At 33.2% G+C, this 21,206-nt stretch overlaps 3 protein-coding genes across 4 annotated transcripts in view; 2 read left to right on the top strand and 1 right to left on the bottom strand.

The window, feature by feature from the left end:
* Nucleotides 1-12,364, top strand: part of LOC111709382 (co-chaperone protein daf-41) — a 25,285-nt gene extending 12,921 nt beyond the window's left edge. Inside the window, exons 3-7 of one of the 2 annotated variants that reach the window (XM_023483037.1) lie at nucleotides 7,505-7,611; nucleotides 8,157-8,303; nucleotides 9,167-9,280; nucleotides 11,499-11,577; nucleotides 11,981-12,069. In XM_023483037.1, the coding sequence (XP_023338805.1) occupies nucleotides 7,516-7,611; nucleotides 8,157-8,303; nucleotides 9,167-9,280; nucleotides 11,499-11,577; nucleotides 11,981-12,063 (519 nt within the window). In that variant the 5' untranslated portion in view covers nucleotides 7,505-7,515 and the 3' untranslated portion in view covers nucleotides 12,064-12,069. Of the gene's footprint in view, nucleotides 1-7,504; nucleotides 7,612-8,156; nucleotides 8,304-9,166; nucleotides 9,281-11,498; nucleotides 11,578-11,980 lie in introns of those variants that run through there. The other variant, XM_023483036.1, reaches the window with a different exon arrangement.
* Nucleotides 314-5,764, bottom strand: LOC111709376 (intraflagellar transport protein 46 homolog). Its single transcript, XM_023483030.1, has 7 exons — nucleotides 5,684-5,764; nucleotides 5,195-5,415; nucleotides 4,985-5,102; nucleotides 4,674-4,774; nucleotides 1,854-2,067; nucleotides 1,334-1,440; nucleotides 314-732 (listed from the first exon to the last, which is right to left on the bottom strand). Exons 1-7 carry the CDS (start codon nucleotides 5,762-5,764, stop codon nucleotides 618-620), a joined length of 957 nt encoding a protein of 318 aa, XP_023338798.1. The 3' UTR covers nucleotides 314-617.
* On the top strand, nucleotides 12,277-21,206 carry LOC111709381 (kelch-like protein 15). The gene is made up of 10 exons (XM_023483034.1): nucleotides 12,277-12,364; nucleotides 12,940-13,121; nucleotides 13,563-13,655; nucleotides 14,179-14,263; nucleotides 16,246-16,336; nucleotides 17,133-17,201; nucleotides 18,026-18,112; nucleotides 19,657-19,704; nucleotides 19,848-19,925; nucleotides 20,571-21,206. The coding sequence occupies exons 1-10, from the start codon at nucleotides 12,349-12,351 to the stop codon at nucleotides 20,626-20,628; spliced, it is 807 nt and encodes a 268-aa protein (XP_023338802.1). The 5' UTR covers nucleotides 12,277-12,348; the 3' UTR covers nucleotides 20,629-21,206.

The raw sequence follows: 21,206 nt of genomic DNA, 5'->3' as shown, positions 1-21,206 counted from the left end.
TGGGGCCCAAAAACCAGCATTAACACACCTCAACTGCTTTCTACTAACTAATTACGTGTTTACTTTAATTTAACGTATATAATGTCGTGATTATAATAAAATTATAATATAGCAAACTGTTTTCTGAAGTAAAACATTTTAGGTTGTTAATCCGTGGATCAAACATTAATCCCTATATATTGTTGTTCATACGGACTAAGTTATTTTCTTTTGAATATCTTGTGGTCAACAGTGCCATCATATTACAAATATTTCTTCAAAAATGAATGGATGAAAGCAAAAATAGGTTTACATATTTATAAATGCGAAAGGAAAAAAAACAGTGATGGATTTTATTATTATATTATGATATTGTTATTCATATTATATTTAAAATACAAGTTTACTACTATGTTTTAGCCACGTGTTTGCTTTTCTGTGAAATTTGAGAATAAAGAATAAAGTTTCAAAGTTCTAACTTCTCACTTCTTGGTTTACGTGGTTTTGCTAAAGCACGAATTCAAGACAACGGTTGGATGTTATTTTTACAAATATTCATGGGAATTATGAGAAATTGGTTTATAAGGGTCTTGTTGCATGTTAGGATTGTAGAGATGGGCATGTTGGAGGTTTTATATTTAAACTCTAGATATTGGTTTATAAGGGTCTTGTTGCATGTTAGGATTGTAGAGATGGGCATGTTGGAAGGCTTGATAAAGAGAGAAGAGTAGATGAAGAGATTGTAGGCGAGATCTAAATCAGAAAAATATTTAAACAAAGGGCATTTTTGGAAATCTTTCCTGAAGGGACTGCAGTCGACGTAAATAAAAATGACTGAATAAATATATATTGTTTAATTATTTTTAATTGTGGTTTCTCTATGGAAGTGATTTGCATATTTATGCTACAGAAACAATTAAAGAAAAGACGATATCCTCGATTTTCGAGCTTGAACAGTTTAATTCTGATTTCCTCCATTGTTTTTGAGAAACAAAAGTCACAATATTGAGCAACCACACTTAAAAAAAATTTAAGAGAATGAATGATAGATATCTTAAGCATTTTTGACCAGTCAAAGATGTTAAGGGTACCGTATCTCTCTATAATGAAGAATCACTTAGAGTAACGCCTAAAGTCCCTTTAAACTTACTTGTACAAGACTATATTCAGGATATTACATGTACAATCCCTTAAGAATTGCTTCTAAATTGGTATATCTAGGATAGTATGTGTACAGTTAATTTAAACTTACTTGTACAAGGGTATGTCCAGGAGATTTAGTGTACAGTAACTTTAAACTTAATTGTACAAGGGTATATCTTGGATATTTAGTGTTTAGTCCATTTAAACTTACTTGTACAATGGTATATCTAGAATAGAACAGATTGTATCCACAAATCTCTCCAGCTTTATGCTCAGGTTAGCATCAGGAAGAACCAACTCCTCCAGTAATGTCTCAACCTTGAACAAATTATAAATAATCTAGATTTGCTTTAATTGAAATCCAGACTTGTTCATGTGTTTCATTTGAGTAAAAGAAAAACAATAAAAAGCATATTTCAAGAAACTGTCAACGTAATTCCATTTGAAGGGGGGGGATGTCAGAATCACAAACTGATACTTTTAAAAGCTTTGCTTGATCATGGAATGCATCATGTATTCATTTTCTCTTTAAGAGTTGATTTTTTCAATTGTGACTGCTTCAGAAATTGTTAAGAAATTTTTAGAATGAAACACTTTTCAATATTATATTATTGATCAGATTACGGGTTAAAGGGTAGGATTCGGATTGTGAACTAGGCATGCACCTTTAAAATTTTAGGGGTCATTTGACAATCCCTGTAAAGGTTGATTTGGTGCATGGATTAACTTACATCTGCTGGCCATTCCTGCATCAAAGAATCAATGTCTGGCATGACTGAGGTGTACTGTACAGTAGGAGCAGGCTGGGTCCGGTGCAGCTCCCAGATATCTCTGATCCACTTGTCTACCTGCTTTCCCCAGGAACCGGCTTTCTCACCTCCCCAGCCCCCGCCTTCAACACGCTTTACCGTAGTAGCTTTGAAGATGTTCTGTTTTGTGACAGACCTAAAATTTTTAGCAATCCATTAGTTGATTTCTTAATTCAGTTTCTGTGTATAGAGATGTCAACGATAGTGTAACGTAACGTAAAATGTACGTTTTTGTACGTTACGTTACAATAATGTGTAACGTTTGGATATATTCTTTTTAACGTGAACGTTAAACGTTAACGTTATAGGAGCTTATACCTAATGTTAACGTTAGAGGAACATAACCCCAATGTTAGCGTTTTGTGGAAATGTAACATTATTTTTCTAATATCTACAACTTTTTTGACCATAATGTGAAGAAATGTTTTGTCTCCAAGGGTAGTTTGAAAGTCTAACGTTTGAAAAATTAATTGTGATTTGATTGAATATCGTAACGAAAAGATTTCTATTTCAAGTTCAACTTATAAAAAGTGTAACGTTGTATAACTGAAAAATGCAACGTTTTGAAACGTTTTCCCTTATAGTATAATGAAAAATTCAATGTTGCAGAAATTAGACTATGAGGGCTGAGTTTTAATTTCAAAAGTGTAACAATAATTCTGCCAATCGTCTCTAATATATCAATGTAAGAGATTCGACTGATGATTATGACAGCAAAGACTAACGGTTTTTCATTTCAAGTTTAAAGAAAATGAGTTTATGCCAAAAACTCAAATTTTCATTTAATATATCTTTGCAACCCGATGTCGTAGACCATTAATATTGAAATATACAAGGTTTAAACCGTCTGGTTGGAAAGATATAGGGATTAGTAAATTTGAAAAAAAAACTTAGTTCCTTTCTAAAGTGTAAACGAGTTTTTTGTAACATGCTATTAGTGAAAATTCAAATCTTATAAATGTATCTTGGACATTAAAGGTTTTTGATTTGCCATTGTTTGATGAAATCCACTAAAACTCTGGAAAAGGAAGACGAAATTAAGAAATTTTACATATGCATCTTCTGTTATAAAGCAAATGATTTACTAATTGCAAAAAAATCAACTTATTAAGTGGAACGGGTCTGTGAACAAACACAATTTCTGGGTTTCATGTTTATTTGACTACTTAAAATCATAACTTCAGTTGGCATGGTTCATGTTTTAGGTTGAAAAATTTAGAAATGTAGATACTTACTAAAATACAACAATATCTTATCAAATGGAAAATGCATGTTATGTTTTATTCATCAATAGATTTTTATGAAACTTTAGAATAGAAAAAAACTGATTTTTTAATCCATTTTTTTAAGGAAAAAAATGTTAAATAATTTTATTTCGCGTTGTTTGTGTTAAAAAAAACTTTAGCACTTGTCTTACTATATTTGAACTACTGTTCCACATGCAAAAGTGGTTTCAATGATAATTTCAAGTGATCCTCCATTTAAAGAGGGCCATGTTTGATTCCCAATGATAACGTACGTATACCTTTTTCTAATTGATGATTTGAAAATTAGGAGTGTTTTCCTATCTTGTAATGTATGCTGGACATTAAGGGCGATTGATTTGTGACTTTTTTTAGAACTCAGCCAGCCTCCCACCTGAGGTCGCTGCGTTTTAAATTAATAAAAATATTGTAATAAAAAAAAATTTCAAAATTTTTCATAGGGTTGCGAATTGACAATTTAATATTGGAGATATCGCCGTAAGGCCTAAAAAAATATTTAAAAAAATAAATAGGATACATCTTTTTCTTGGAAATTTCATGCTGAATTCAGATTCGAAAACCATTTTTAAATTAAAATCTAAAGAAGTGATGGCCAATCAACGGTACTAAATTCCGGTTTTTAAACTTTTTAATGTTTTTGATGAGTTTTTTTGTATAGAACATTTTTTCAAATCTTTCTTAGAAACGAACCGAATAAACACTTTTGATGGTCAGTTGTAAAAAGTGTAACAAAAAAGTTTTCACAATAACGTTTCGATAAATCGTAACGTAAGAAAAGGTGCATTTTAGTGTAACGTAAGGTCAATTCAAATATTTACCTTGCATGAAAGTGGAACGTTAAAAAATTGTGGTTATATTACATAAGCTTTAACCGTTTAACGCAACGTTGGGAAAGTTTTTTAAAACGGGAAATGCAACAGTGTAACGGAGCTTACTGTTTTTCACTAACATTTACTAAAGCTTAACGTTTTATAAGGTATTCAAGTGCAGAAAATTCATTACGTAACGTTACTCTATGCCATAAAATTTCATAATGTGCAACGTAACGTTTCTAACGTTAATACTTTTGATGAACATTAACGTAACGAAAGCTAAAATCTAGAAAAATCAAAACGTTGACATCTCTATCTGTGTAAGTTTCAATTAATCTTATTTTCTCCGGGTATTTTTTAAAGATCATACATGTATATGTCTTACAAAACTGTTTAGTGTTTATTGCTCAAAGTCTTTCTTAATATCCTTAGGAAAGATTTCGCAAGACATTTCTGTCATTAATTAATTTATCCTGAAGTCAAAACTTTTGTTTTAAGAACATGGGGATTGCAAACATTTATCTCCTTCTTATGCAAAGTTCAAAACTGGTCTTAAGGCTTGCAGGGATAAATTTTATTGAGACCTCAAGCATTTATTCTCAAATTTAAAAGTGCCGCATTGGATATCAAGATCAATTCGTTCAATAATAACATGGAAACCTTACCTGAGTTGTAGTTGGAGAATGGCAGGTTCAGATTGATTGGAAGACGGTTCATCAACCAGCTTGAGACCTATCTTATCATCAGCATTATCTGGCATTAAAACCTAAAAATCAATCTTATTTATTATTACATAGTTACCTTCCTTTTACAAGAACGGTTTATTTTGTTCACTAACAATTTGTATATTAATGGCAGGGGTTTCTGTTAATTTTTTCAAAACCTGTTGTTTGTTAACACAGTATGTTGCCCAGCCCTAAGTAAGATTGGACATAATTACATAAAAATTATTTCTTTGATTATAATATGATTTGACCTTGATAAATGGGTCTGTATCTCCAACGGAAGGAATATATTCCGGAATGAACGGAATAAATTTAGTTTCCATCTCTATATTTTGCGTGTCATACCGATCAATGTAGGAAAACAGGTTCCTGAAAATAATAATTTTAGTCCTTGCTCTTAATCCTTTATGCTTTTTTTCTTGTCTTTCTCTAGCTCTACTGTTGCTTTCTGTCTTTCCTGCCCTTCCTTCTTCCTGTCCTTCCTGTACTTTCTCTCCTTCCTCTCCTTCCTGTCCTTCCTGTTCTTCCTGTCCTTTCTGTTCTTCCTGTACTTCCTCTCCTTCCTCTCCTTCCTGTCCTTTCTGTCCTTTCTGTTCTTCCTGTCCTTCCTGTCCTTCCTTTCCTTCCTGTCCTTCCTCTCCTTCCTGTCCTTCCTGTCCTTCCTTCTTCCTGTCCTTCCTTNCTAATATAATAATATTAGATAAATGGATCTGTTTTTATACATGTAATATATAACTTATGCAATCCAAACTAATATAATAATATTAGATAAATGGATCTGTTTTTATACATGCAATATATAACTTATGCAATCCAAACTAATATAATAATATTAGATAAATGGATCTGTTTTTATACATGCAATCTGATTGAAAATTGGTTTAGTCGCCTTTAATTTGTCATGTTTAGTGAAACAAGGGTTTTCTTACAAAAATGAATTGTAATTTTACCTCTTGTCTTTCTTTTCTTCTGTTGATGGGTTCCAAGACTTCTCCTCCTGAAGTTTCATATCCGCTCTCACTTCCGTTCATAATTCTTAATTCAAAATATTTTATTAAGAGACTACCGTTGTAATTTTCAAGTTACCCTCGATTTAAAAAAAAAGAGGGGCATGCCCGATTCACAATGGTACCTCTTATCTATAACATACAACAAATATTGTTTAAATTTGTCATTTACTTACTGTTCCTGAAGCAGACATTTGCGAAAATTACACTTGTCAAGAAACCACAATTGAAAATAATTAGTTTGAAAACTAAAAAATGGATATTTTAAAATTCAAAGACTTGATCAGACAACTAGCTTTCAGGGTACCGTTGTGAATGGACTTGTGTCACTCTATAATTATGGAGAGTCACTTAAACAATTATAATTCATCTCTATATACTTTGAGAATTATATGTTCAAATATCTACTAAATGAAATATCAAAGTATAATAGAGTTTCCCCTGCAGGTAGAACGTAAATTTGAGATTAAATCCATGTTGAGGAATTTATTGATTTAAAAAAATATTCTACCTGCTTAATGTGAGGCCGGCGCTATATCATACGATTACGTATAAAATTTCTATTTGTTTTATTAGAAATCTTTATGTCTTGATCAGTGCAATCACCTAACATAATATGCTAATATTACCACTTACCAGGAGCGTATCATGGATACTTAACAAGGGGGTATAATTCTTTCGGGAGGGGGGGGGGGCCCGAAAAACCCTTGGGGCCCAAAAACCAGCATTAACCCCCAGAGCACTCTAATAATTAAATATGCCCCTGAATGTGACGTATGTTCTATGTTCCCCCAATATCAATATATTTCTGTCAATTTGGAATTTACAAATTCCAAATTTCATGGACTAAGACGACGTGTTTCCCTAAAATGAGTACAAAAAAATAATTGTTTAATTTCTTGTATTAAAATTATATTTATGATTTTCCACTAAATTCCACCAACAATACACAATACTAAAAGTTAAATAATTTCGTTCCTTCAAAATGTTAAAATTATATTTTACAGCTTACTGAAGACGACATAAGACTGTGTAGAGTCTTTAAAAACATGAAAACTGCGTATAGACTAACTCCATCAACTTAACGCCCTTGTGTACTTAAAGCAGACAGAACAGAATTTTCTAGAGAAAATGAAAGCCACCCACCGACAACCGTGAATAAAAATTCACAAATTTCTGATTTAAGATGCCAATAATTAGGCATGAAAAGCTGAAAAGATTAAAGATAAATAATTCATTGCGATGTTTTTTTGTGTTTGATATTATTTATTTATATATTATATAAACATGTTAATCAGTTTAAAATGAACAAAAAAAAATAGTTTAAATGAACAAAAAAAATAGTTCAAACCAACATAAAAAAGTTCAAATAAACACTAAAATAGTTCAAATAAACAAAAAATTAGTTCAAATGAACTTAAAAATTCAAATAAATTCACGAGTCTGAATGAAGTATTATTTACAGTAACAAAACAATTTTTAGACTTTTTTTGGTTCATTGAACTATTTTTATATTCATTTGAACTAATACCCGCAGCGCTCAGCCCCCTAGTATGTCCTAGCTGCAGCACTCGGCCCCCTCGCCTGTCCTAGCCGCAGCGCTTGGCCCCTAGCCTAAGCCTAAAATTTTGCTGAAAATTAGTGGCCATGTACATAACTAATAGGAGAGGGGGTACAAAAATCGCATACTAGGACGGACCCTAATTATATTTGCTTAAATTTCAAGAATGTTTCTGTAACAGTAAATTATATACGTATCTATTTAGAGAAAGAATATGTCTGCAGCTACCCCAAGTGTTATGTGGGCTCAGCGACCCAATCTTGTTTTAATAACAATTAATGTGAGTGACTGTATCAATCCAGATATAAAGGTAAACCAACTACCACTGCAGTGTAAGAAACAAAACAATCGACATTGTTTTTACGAAAGACTGACAAATAGAAAGTTTTTAAACGTTTGTATTAAGTTTAGGCTAATTCAGTTAATCTAACTGTAATTTAACAAACCAGCTCTTATATAGTTTACATAAATATAGTCCATACTCCATAATCAATGCTGCGACAATAAAAATAAATATAAAATAATGAATTAAAGAATAAATGTTTTTTTTTTCATTTATGTCAGGCAACAGGAGAAAACATTTATATAATTTAAAACCTAAAAATATATTTATTTCAGAGATCAATATAAATATTTAAGTTGAATACCTATCAAATATAAACATGAGACTGGCTAAATGTTGTGTTCTCCTACACTACTATGGGTTCCAATTATCTTATCACAGAAATTTTTATATTCTATATTTTTAATTACAGATTAATAGGAAATTTATACAATTGTACAGTTTAAACATGAATGAGAATGTTTATTGTAATTTTTGAAAACTTATATGTTTACATACAATTATTTTTGCAGGTTGAGAAAGACAGTCTCCAGTTCCGAGGATTGGGTGGTCCTGAAAAAAAAGAGTTTGCTATCAACATGAAACTGTACCAATCAGTAAAACCGGATACAGTCAAATACGCCGTCAGGCCTCGTTGTATTGAGTTTGCATTGGAAAAGGTAGGTTTAAATATTACTTGAAGGAACTAAGGAACTGTAAACATAGTTTCAAGGGACAACCCATTTATTAGAGTGGGATACTTTCCACATTATTGATCAGATACTTTACACATTATTGATCAGATACTTTACACATTATTGATCAGATACTTTACACATTATTGATCAGATACTTTACACATTATTGATCAGATACTTTCCACATTATTGATCAGATACTTTACACATTATTGATCAGATACTTTACACATTATTGATCAGATACTTTCCACATTATTGATCAGATACTTTCCACATTATTGATCAGATACTTTACACCTTATTGATCAGATACTTTCCACATTATTGATCAGATACTTTACACATTATTGATCAGATACTTTACACATTATTGATCAGATAATAGCTTTGTTTGATTTATATTGCACGAGGTATCAATCACTTTCTCTTAGAAAGTAGATTAATTTGAAATGTGGTTTCACTGTAGAGTGTATTGTGAGTTCTACTTCTTAAACAAGATGGAGGAAATTAAACAGTTTCAAACAAGAAAAAATACGATTATTGATCAGAAAAAACTTTAAAGGATTGTTTTTACTGTTTGTATCATTTGTACCAAATAACGTTTGTACTGTTTGTACCGTTTGTACCTTTTGTACTGTTTGTACCATTTTTACCGTTTGTACCGTTTGTACAGTTTGTACCGTTTTTACCGTTTGTACCGTTTGTACCATTTTTACCTTTTGTACTGTTTGTACCGTCCCTTGGGCCATGTGAGTTACCACAGAATATTTTCTCTCGTTTTTTGAATTACAAAAAATCCGTCAAACCAATCATATTTATATTTATATCTTTATATCTATAAGGTTGAGGATGCTCCTTACTGGCCTCGTCTGCTGGAGGACAAGAACAAGCAGCACTGGCTCAAGGTCGACTTCCAAAAGTGGAAGGATGAGGATGATAGTGATGTTGAGGATCAGGTACAGTATAAATTTACTGGAATCCCTCAGGTACAGTGGTATATATTTACTAGAATCCCCCAGGTATAGGGGTATATATTTACTAGAATCCCCCAGGTACATGAGTATATATTTACTGGAATCCCCCAGGTACAGGAGTATATATTTACTGGAATCCCCCAGGTACAGGAGTATATATTTAATCCCCCAGGTATAGGGGTATATATTTACTAGAATCCCCCAGGTACATGAGTATATATTTACTGGAATCCCCCAGGTACAGGAGTATATATTTACTGGAATCCCCCAGGTACAGGAGTATATATTTACTGGAATCCCCCAGGTACACTGGTATATATTTACTAGAATCCCCCTAGGTACATGAGTATATATTTACTAGAATCCCCCAGGTACAGGGGTATATATTTACTAGAATCCCCCAGGTACAGGGGTATATGTTTACTAGAATCCCCCAGATATAGGGGTATATATTTACTAGAATCCCGCAGGTACAGGGGTATATATTTACTAGAATCCCCCAGGTACAGGGGTATATATTTACTAGAATCCCCCAGGTACACTGGTATATATTTACTGGAATCCCCCAGATACAGGGGTATATATTTACTGGAATCCCCCAGATACAGGGGTATATATTTACTAGAATCCCCCAGGTACACTGGTATATATTTACTAGAATCCCCCCGGTACAGGAGTATATATTTACTAGAATCCCCCAGGTACAGGAGTATATATTTACTTTAATCCCCCAGGTACAGGAGTATATATTTATTTAAATCCACAAGGTACAGGAGTATATATATACTAGAATCCCCCAGGTACACTGGTATATATTTACTAGAATCCCCCAGGTACAGGGGTATATATTTACTGGAATCCCCCAGGTACAGGGGTATATATTTACTAGAATCCCCCTGGTACACTGGTATATATTTACTTGAATCCCCCAGGTACAGGGGTATATATTTACTTGAATCCCTCAGGTACAGGGGGTATATATTTACTAGAATCCCCCAGGTACAGGGGGTATATATTTACTAGAATCCCCCAGGTACAGGAGTATATATTTACTAGAATCCACCAGGTACAGGGGTATATATTTACTAGAATCTCCCAGGTACAGGGGTATATATTTACTGGAATCCCCCAGATACAGGAGTATATGTTTACTGGAATCCACCAGGTAAAGGGGTATATATTTACTAGAATCCCCCAGGTACAGGGGTATATATTTACTAGAATCCCCCAGGTACAGGGGTATATATTTACTAGAATCCCCCAGGTACACTGGTATATATTTACTAGAATCCCCCAGGTACAGGGGTATATATTTACTGGAATCCCCCAGGTACAGGGGTATATATTTACTAGAATCCCCCTGGTACACTGGTATATATTTACTTGAATCCCCCAGGTACAGGGGTATATATTTACTTGAATCCCTCAGGTACAGGGGGTATATATTTACTAGAATCCCCCAGGTACAGGGGGTATATATTTACTAGAATCCCCCAGGTACAGGAGTATATATTTACTAGAATCCCCCAGGTACAGGGGTATATATTTACTAGAATCCCCCAGGTAAAGGGGTATATACTAACTAGAATCCCCCAGGTACAGGGGTATATATTTACTAGAATCCCCCAGGTAAAGGGGTATATATTTACGAATCCCCCAGGTACAGGGGTATATATTTACTAGAATCCCCCAGGTACAGGGGTATATATTTACTGGAATCTTCCAGGTACAGGGGTATATATTTACTGGAATCCCCTAGGTACAGTGGTATATATTTACTGAAACCCTCCTAACCATCTTATCAGAAGATTTGTCATCCTCTTCTATACTTCTTCTATACTTCTTCTATACTTCTTCTATACTTCTTCTATACTTCTTCTATACTCCTTCTATACTCCTTCTGTACTTCTTCTGTACTTCTTCTATACTTCTTCTATACTTCTTCTATACTTCTTCTATACTTCTTCTTTACTTCTTCTAGCTATACTTCTTCTATTCTTCTTCTATTCTTCTTCTATACTTCTTGTATACTTCTTCTATACTTCTTCTATACTTCTTCTATACTTCTTCTATACAGATAAACACGAAAAATGCCAAGATTTTTTCCATTAATAAACTATTTATTTTTCACAGGGTTAACAAGTACCACAATTAACTTAATATTTAATTACGTTAACAATCCCTTTTCCCCTGTGTTTAGGGTGGAGATTTAGAAGATATGATGAGAAATATGGGCGGTCTTGGAGGAGGAATGGGCGGTATGGGAGGAATGGACTTTGGTAAACATGATTTTTTTATTTTCTTTATTAGACACAAAACAAGCTCAAAAATATTTAAAACTTTTTTATGCGACCAGTGCAGTGCTCAGTAGATATGTTGGATCCGCAACATTTTGGTTTCCTGAATCCGGATCCGCAAAAAAAAATGTAGATCACCGGAGCCGGAGCCAAGTGGCAAAATATTAAGATACTTTGCTCTGAAATAATGTTGAATAAAGCGAGATTTTCATTTTCTAATCTATGATTAAGTATAAAAATAAGCAAAATAATTTGAAAATTTTTCTTTCGTTTAAAAAGTCGAAAATCAAATGTTCATGTTCTGGATCCGGATCAAAATGAAATAGATCCTAATTACTGAATGCAACTTCAACTTGAATGAGGTCATCATGGACGAATTGTTTAGGAGGAATGGGTGAGAAGCCGAAATTGGACGATTTGGACGATGAGGACAGCGACGATGAGGCAACTATGCCGGGATTGGAATAAACTCAGTATTCGTGGATTTCCTAGTCGTATCTTTGCGTATTTTTTCATCCCTGATTTTTGTTTAATCTCTTTCTTATCTTTATTCCCAAAACACAAAACCTGCAAAGGCATTTTTATTTGTATTTTTTTTTACAACTTATGCATTTACTAAATCTTTATTTAATTTTTGTTTCAGAAAATAAAATGAAGCGAAAGAAGCACAAATAGTCTCGGATCGACCTACATTGTCTTAAAGGGCGTGGTTTTCTGGGAGGGAGGGGCTAAACGCCTCAATTTATAATTAGAATGGAAGATTGGGAAGGTATATTATTTATTTAGATTATTGATCTATAACGGAGTTAATAGATGTGTTTTATATGTTTTAACCCTCATAATTCTAAAGGAATATTACTGTACAAAATATCTAATCAAGGATTCCCTTGCAGATCTTTCTATTCTTTTATCTTAAAGGGACTGTAAAGTTATTTCAAGCGATTTTCTATTATAATTGGCATGTTTGATTCCCAACGTATACTCTTAAAACTGCTTTGTCTGATCAAGAAGGCATGAGATATCTTCTCAGAAAGAATTGAATATTTTCAAACTTGGTTTGACTACTAAGTTACATTCACCTTTCTTCTTCAGAGACAATAGGAGAAAAAATGTCAGAATTAAAATATTTCAAAATTAAAAAAATGTTCAATCTGGAAAAACGACTATTTCTTCCTTATCAATGATCAGATAAAGGTTTCATTAAACTGTTGAAAATCTGGCATATTTTTCTTTAAATGAATTTAACCAAAGAGCTAAAAAGTGCTATCAACTGATAAAATGGCAACCTATGAACTAGGTTCTCACGTTTTCTCCAAGAAAATTGATTCTTAAACTTTATTGAAGAAAAAGAAGAAAGATTGTCGGAGACACAAGAAGACTGTCTAAAAGATGAATCAAGAACTTCCTCTGTAACAGTTGAAAAAGGAAAACCTGTCACTGCTGATAAATCTATTACGCTGGTTGTCCAAGATCATCAGATTTCCGCAGACCGGACATGCCTAGCTACAGTATCCAACTTTTTCAAGGTTAGTTTATACCGGACATGTCTATCTACAGTATCCAACTTTTTCAAGGTTAGTTTATACCGGACATGTCTATCTACAGTATCCAACTTTTTCAAGGTTAGTTTATACCGGACATGCCTAGCTACAGTATCCAACTTTTTCAAGGTTAGTTTATACCGGACATGTCTATCTACAGTATCCAAATTTGCTAAGGATAGTTTAACCTAACAGATGTCTACTCATACTGTTAGAGCTACTGCATTCAACTTTGTCAAGATTGTCTGTTTGATTATTTGAGTGATTGAGTGGTTGAGTGGTTGAGTGGTTGAGCGGTTGAGTGGTTGAGCGGTTGAGTGGTTGAGTGGTTGAGCGGTTGAGTGGTTGAGTGGTTGAGTGGTTGAGCGGTTGAGTTGTTGAGTGGTTGAGTGGTTGAGTGACTAAGTGATTGGTTAATTGATTAAGGCATTGTTTGCGCACAGATTCCGAGATTCCCTTGAACCAGTTCTTCTTCTAGACTCTTCAGGAGAAATGGGTCTAACCGCCGAGGCGGTCAAGGTAAACCAAAATTGTTTTAGAAAAAAAGATAAATATTTGTCATTCTTTCAAGCGTATTTATCTATCTTTGAATATTGAACAATGTTCTTTAAATAAATTCACCTTCAAAGCTTATTTTGTGTGTTTAATTTTTATTTCGTGAGAGAAAGAACAATGTCCAATATTTGCCCTTTATATTGTCTTCTTTTCCAAGCTTATTTTTCTATCTTTGAAAATAAAACAATGCGTTGTGGTTTCAAGTCCACCTCTAAGGTTTAAACTTGTTTAATTTTTATCACCTAATATGTAGTTTTGTTATGTGAAGACTCATGAAAAGGTCAGATTTAGAGATATTGTAAATATATACTTGTACAACATCCCCTCTTCTATCCTATGTCGTACATGTACATCAGGGTTTGCCATTAAAGGCAAATCCAGTCTTTATATTGTTGAAAAAAGTAATTAATATTATGTGCTAGCTCTAGAGATATTCATCTATCTATCTATCTATCCTATCTAATCTAGTTGTATTTTTTTATTTCAGGTCCTGGCTTTGTACTCCGAGACTAAACAGTTGAATATTTGTACAAGTACAGCAGTACAGATATTCATTGCTGCAGATGCATTAGGTATGTACTGTACAGTATTTTGCATTTTTTCGCGAAATAAATGAAGCGATGTTTCGCGAAATTGCAAAATGAGAGAATCTCGCGAAAGTGCGAAAATTTTGTGAAAACCATTAGTGTTAAAGCTTCAAAAATTAATTGCTCAAAAGAACTTGTGAAAGTTCTTAATGGTCGAGAAAGTATTTTCAAGCAAATCTATGAATTTTCTGATGTCTCCTAGTATTTCTTAAATCTATGTTCATATTTTGTGTTAATTCATCAATTGGGCTCGCGGATAAATCCCTCTTTGAAATTGAGTCTTGTATTTTCAAAATTTTGTCTTTTTTGATGAATTTTCGCAACTTTTTCGCTAAAATTTTGCATTTGTATTTAAAGATTCTTTATTTTTCGCGAAATTTTCGTTTTGTTTGCATAATTTCTATTTTTTTTCTTGAAATTCTCGCATTTTTTCGTGAGCGAAACAAATGCGAAAATAAAGCGAAATTTTTGCGAAACGATTTTTCCTTTTCTAACCCTAGTTCTGACTTCGTTTTCAGAGATCTCTCTCTGATTTTTGTGCATGCAGGCCTAATATGAGATCTAGTTTTTAAATCAAAAAATGCAAAAAATTTGGAGGGAAAAAATGCGGCAAAGGGGGAGGGAATGGTATAAGGAAAGCGGTAGGGAATGGTATAAGGAATGGGGGAGGGAATGGTATAAGGAAAGGGGGAGGGAATGGTATAAGAAATGGGGGAGGGAATGGTATAAGGAAAGGAGGAGAGAATGGTATAAGGAAAGGGGGAGGGAATGGTATAAGGAAAGGGGGAGGGAATGGTACAAGGAAAGGGGGAAATGCATTTTAGAGTCCAGACCTAAAGTTAATAAATTTTAACACCCCACATATGAACCTAACACAAAGTTTTTGAAATTTCCATAAAACGCGCGAAAAGTGAGGGAATTTATAAACTATATCATTTTAGGAAAGTGTAAAAGAGACGAGAAAGGATTTTTTTCGGCTGAAGGGTTTGGAATTTTGAATTTTTATGAGCCAGTTTTGAGCCATGTTAAGCTGGGAGCTGCCGACCATTGCAGTGTTGATCAGGATGCACTGTTCGAGTCAATTCTATCTACTTTTGGGACTGAGTCCTATTGACTATATACTTTTAGTACGCAAGAATGAAATGATGCTTTATAGGACTTAAATATGAGGTAGGTATATATCACATAGTCCTACCTGTACGGATATATGTGATATTCTCCAACGCTGCAGGACTGTGTCCAGTCTCCTCTCCAAGATGGGCGGGAAGAGGATGTGAGTGATGGAGTGGGTACAGCCTGTCATGGAATGCAGACGGGGATGGAGTGGGTACAGACTGTTGTGGAATGTAGACCGGAATGGAGTGGGTACAGACTTTTATGGAATGTAGACGGGGATGGAGTGGGTACAGTGTTATGGAATGTAGACCGGGATGGATTGGGTACAGACTGTTATGGAATGTAGACCGGGATGAAGACAAACTGACCAAAGTCAACTCAGAGGTTTGGGAAAATCTTATCTTAAACATTCAGACATTCACCTGAGGTTATAGCTTATTGTGAACATGATAAAATTTACAATACATTAACAAACAATCCACTGAGAGTAGAGTGAAGTCTGATAGGAATCACACTTTCTCAGGGAACTCCTGTAAGATATAGGAGTTAATTCTAGTATTTATTCAAACTAGATTCCAAATCAGGCCTGCATGCAACAAATCAGAGAGAAATCTCTAAAAACTAATTCAGATAACCCTCCCCTCCACCCTCTGTATGGAAATGTGGACATTCCCCTTTTAAATAAAAACATTTAAAAAAAAAATGTTTGAATTCTTTTAGCCTATGTTACCCCCAGAGGGGTTAACTCAAAATTTTTATCCAATTTGGTCCAGCCGTTTGGCCAGCTATAGCTAACAAATATATATGAGCGAAGAGCTTTATTATATAGAGAAGATATCCCTTGTGTTTAGATGTACAGTTGGTACGACATGATGCAGAACTGTTCCTAGGTCAAGTTTTTCTCCATAAGGAGAACTTCACAACATTATGGAAAATGTCCAGGTTTGTTAGAAGTTATATCGAAAATACATGATAATGAGAAGAACAGAAAATTGTAAGTATAAACCCTATAAAGGCTGGGGGGTCTGAATCTATGTATAGCCTGGGGGGGGCATTTGGCCCCCCCCCTAGAAAAAGGCCTTAGAGAATAGGTATAGGGTTGAAATGCATGCTCACAGCCCAATTTTTCATGGCCAGCTCAAAGAAGAAAAAAATGAGACCGATAACTTTTATAGTTTGGGTGCTAGGGAGGGTGGAAAAAAGGGTCAAACAAATGAAAAAATATTTTTTTTGTTTAAAACAGATATCAAAGTGTGACACATGTTTCTACATGCATTTTTCAAGGGCTTTTCTAAAATATAGTTTTTAGATCTGTAGCTTTAGTCACAACAAAGTTATGGGCTATTTTAGATTCTTTTCAGAGACCGGACTTTTTTCCGCCCTATACCCTACCCTAAAAATTAAAAAAAAAATTAACAAAAAATCCTTTTAATTACTATTCATTAAAAGTCACAAAGTTTTACGGTGGTAGTGTCAAAAATGAAAGTGCTAGAATATAAAAAACTACACGGGGGGTGCCCCCTCCCCAGCCTGTTAAGGGTTTAAGAAACAGAAAAAGATGATTTACTAAATATTCGAAATTTTAAAAAATTAACATGGAAACAAAATGTTTAAAAATGTTGAGTTAACTCAAGATAGTTTTTGTCGTCTTTTTTACTTGATAAAAGCCTTTTTTCTTTTTTTATTTTACAGAAACCCCAATTCCTTCGTTGAATTCATATCTTATTTTTGTATTTAGACAATTTTACATGAAGATTCTAGAATCCTTTCTCGACAATCTCATTCTAGAGAACTTTGGCTGGTTCAGGTATTTATTTATATTCTCTAGTTTCTACTTTTTATATTTATTTGACCTACATTTTATTAATATTTTTATTTTTATTTTTTTAATTTTTTAATTTTTATTTATTTGGTCTCTATTTTCTATTTCGCATGTTTAAGTCTTATACAAAAATATTATATTAAGATATTACTCTGATTCCTATGAGTTACTTCCGTTTTATTTTGTTAGTGTATCATGAATTTTTATTTGTCGAAAAATGGCCATAACTTTTCATTTCAAATTTGTTGTTTAGTTGTGATGAGCTGTCAAATATTGTTTATGTTGTCATTAATTGTCCTTAATTGTCAAATACTAAATTATATCCATATTTATATTAATTGTTGTTCAGTAAGAGTGGAACCGGTTCATTGTTATTGCTATTGTTAAGTATGAGTGGAACTGGTTCATTGATATTGTTAAGTATGAGTGGAACCTGTTCTCTATATCTCTATAATGTTTAGTATGAGTGGAACTGGATCTCTAAACCTCTATATTGTTTAGTATGTGTGGAACCGGTTCTCTAAATCTCTTGTTTAATATGAGTGGAACCGGTTCTGTAAATCTCCATATTGTTTAGTATGAGTGGAACCGGTTCTCTAAATCTCTGTGTTTTTTAATACAAGTGGAACCGGTTCTCTAAATCTTTGTTGTTAAGTATGAGTGGAACCGGTTCTCTAAATCTCTGTTGTTTAGTATAAGTGGAACTGGATTTCTAAATCTTTATTGCTTAATACGAGTGGAACCGGTTCTCTAAATCTATGTTGTTTTGTATGAGTGAAACCGGGTCTCTAAATCTCTATATTGTTTAGTATAAGTGGAACCTGTTCTCTAAATCTCTACCTCAAACAATGGAATCTAGATAAACTCGGTTCAGCTCTTCTTAACTCAAGATTTAGGTAATTTTTGAAAAATAGTTATATTTTTTATACTGTATTTTTTATGCCCAAAAATTAATTTCTCTAGAAGGATTTCTGATTAAAAAAGACAGGTTAGCCGGCTCGTGAAATAATATTTTGACAGTGTACATTTATTTATGTCGCGTTTTTAAACTTTTAACTTAATGGAAAAAAGTTTCATTTTAAATTTTTAAAATATTTTAACCACTGAAGAGGGAAATTTTCTAAGCCAATTATTTTTTTATCTAATTGCTCCATTGCCTGCTTTCTCTCAAGCAGAACGGACCTACTATGTAGTCCCAGAATTGCAGCTGGGGAAGCACTGTGTTTAGTTACGCATCTATTATCCTACATTGGAAGCAAGAATTGTACAATGTACATAGATTAAAACAAAACTTCATCTTCAGCTTGGTTCACTGAAAGATGAATACAAGCCATGCACAACGATACCGGTTTTTTACTCGACCAGATGTGAGGACTGGACTGCCATGGAAGATACCTCTCAATAGAGCTTTCAGGGATCACAACTCCCCATTTTGCATATGGGGTGCAGTTACGGGTAAATTCCTTAATTCCCCTAACTGGGAAACAGTATAAAATGAAGGAACACAGGGAGAAATCCCCTATACCCTTCTTCCTACAAACCTCCTTATCTCTCTCCTACCTGCTCCACAACTCGATGTTAAAAGAACTATTTGGAAAGGCCTTACAGTGTAAAAACAAGAAACAAGAAGCAAGAAGAAAAAATAAATTGAACAGAAAAAAAGTCGAAGGGAAATCTCTTGACATTAGAGATGGGTGCTTAAAGCAAGATAAACAAGAAAGAAGAAGAAAACTTTGAACAGGAAAAATTAGAAGGGGATTTGAGCTTTACATTATCTATTTTTTTTCACCGATAACGAATAAAGACAAATACACTGGATGGCAGACGTCCCATCCCCCCCTCTATGTCCTACTCGAGATAAAAAAAACTGGAAAATGTGTAAAATGCCCCCCTCACCCCTCTCACCCTCCATCAAGAAAAGCTAGGAATGCAGGAGCTGACGCGACACAGTATTATGACTGAAGCAAAATTTAAATATAAACAAGGGGGAGAGTAACCTTGCCACTCTCAATATAAAGAATATAGATACAGGGCTTCAAAAAACAGTTCTGCCTCTGCAATTCGGCTAGCTGCAGAAAACATCCAAATAATTCATTTATTTTTATTTTCAAAATTAGCCAAAGTATGATTGAAGGATGGACAAGGAATGGAAGATCAAGAAGGAAGAATGAAAAACAAGAAATATAGAAGTCTCAAAATGTTTCCATCTGATATCATATTGAAATTTAAAAATATTGTAAAATTTAATTAAAATAAATTATTAAAGTTAATTGCTCCATTGCTAGTTAAAAAAACTACTAGATTTTCTTGTGAACTCTCTTTTTCGGGGATTTATATGTTTGGATAACTAGAATTTGCAGTTTAAGAGTTGATAAGAAGTCTATCTTCTACAGTTTTACACTTGAAGATTGTTTGAACAATAAAATTGACAATTTTTTAGGCATTGTTCAGAGGAGCAAATATTTCAAGCAGTTGTAAGTTATTGCAGGTAGTTTTTAATTTTTGTTTAATCAAAACATATTCTTGATTTTTTTTAAATTTTCATAGAGGGAAAACTGCAAACACCTTATTGAATGTTAAAAACATTGTTTTTGAAATCTAGAATTTTGAAATACGACTAATTCATTTTAGATCTTTGAGTGGAGGTAGTAGTCAGGGTTTAGATATTCTAGCTCCAGGATTATACAAGTCCTGTAGTTCATATCTCAGGTAGGATCCAGGGAGGAGCTCAGGGTTTAGATATTCTAGCTCCAGGCAAATACATATCTCATTCTCAGGTAGGTATATTAGAAAAAATTGGTTGCTATTTCTGTTCTTTTATCTCAAATTTGGTTGTTACTTCTGTTTTTTGTCTCTTGTTTCTTGTGAATTTAAAATATCCAATAAATTATTAGTGTACTGTACCTATATAAAGTTATGTACTATTTTTAAATACATCCTGCCTAATAATCAAATAAAATACTTTAAAGGACTGTAATAGAAATTGCAAGTGACCCTCTATGTAAAAATAGCAATGCCCGATTCACTATGGTACCCTGTACAGCTTTGTCTTTATAGTGGTCAAGTACGAAATAGATAACAATATTATTTATTTTGAAAATTTATTATTTTAAATTGTGTTTTCTCTACAAAAGTGACTTGCGCATTTCTACTGCAATAAAACTTTGAGGAATTGTCATAAAGCAACACTTTAAAAAATAAAATAGAAAAGCTAAGTTTTCTTCCACATTATTTATTAGAGGTGTAAGGTGTAAAGGGCATTGTTATTTAATATGGCATTGGCATCTTCGCATCACTTGAAATTATACACACAGTCCCTTGATAGAAAATTGGCTTTAAATTTTATTCATTTAGATTTTTGAACTCTGTCCCTCGGACCCTCAGCTATACACCTGGGTTCAGATCTAGCTAACAAATAAATCAATCAATCAATTAGATTTAGAAATCCGCCAAGAGTTCTGCGTACACACTGCAAGTCCTTATTATCAAAATCGGATATAACCCAGTGAGAAATAAGTGAAAACATCTTGGATTTGAACAAAATAAATATGTATCAAATATTCATATTTTTGTGATTAAAAGAAAAGGGGAAAGGGGCCAAAATAAAATTATATTTTTTTTTGTAGATTTATAAGATTCAAAGTGCCTTATTAGTCATTGTCCTTTATCTCTTCTTCCATATTTATTGTAATTGTAAATATTGGTGAAATTGAAAGCGCGTTTTTAAAACTATTAAATAAAAATAAGATGTAGAAACAGAAAGTGTCGCTAAAAAATCAATTCTTAAGTGTGTTTTATATCTTCCATTGTGTCACCCTGATAATTTCTGAAAATGTTGGAGAATTGAACAAATTTTGAGTTGTACTACACAATAAGCATAAATATTGAACTACACATCAATTTGGGTAGTACTACACATCATTTTTTGTACTTTGCAAAATTTAAATATTTATTTATGATTTAAAGATTAATATATTTATTACTGCTTTA

The sequence above is a fragment of the Eurytemora carolleeae genome, unplaced genomic scaffold (genome assembly GCF_000591075.1).
Source record: "Eurytemora carolleeae unplaced genomic scaffold, Eaff_2.0 scaffold948, whole genome shotgun sequence".
In the NCBI taxonomy this organism is placed as follows: domain Eukaryota; kingdom Metazoa; phylum Arthropoda; class Copepoda; order Calanoida; family Temoridae; genus Eurytemora; species Eurytemora carolleeae.
Note: the sequence above shows the minus strand (reverse complement) of the source record. Positions and strands in the feature narration are given on the sequence as shown.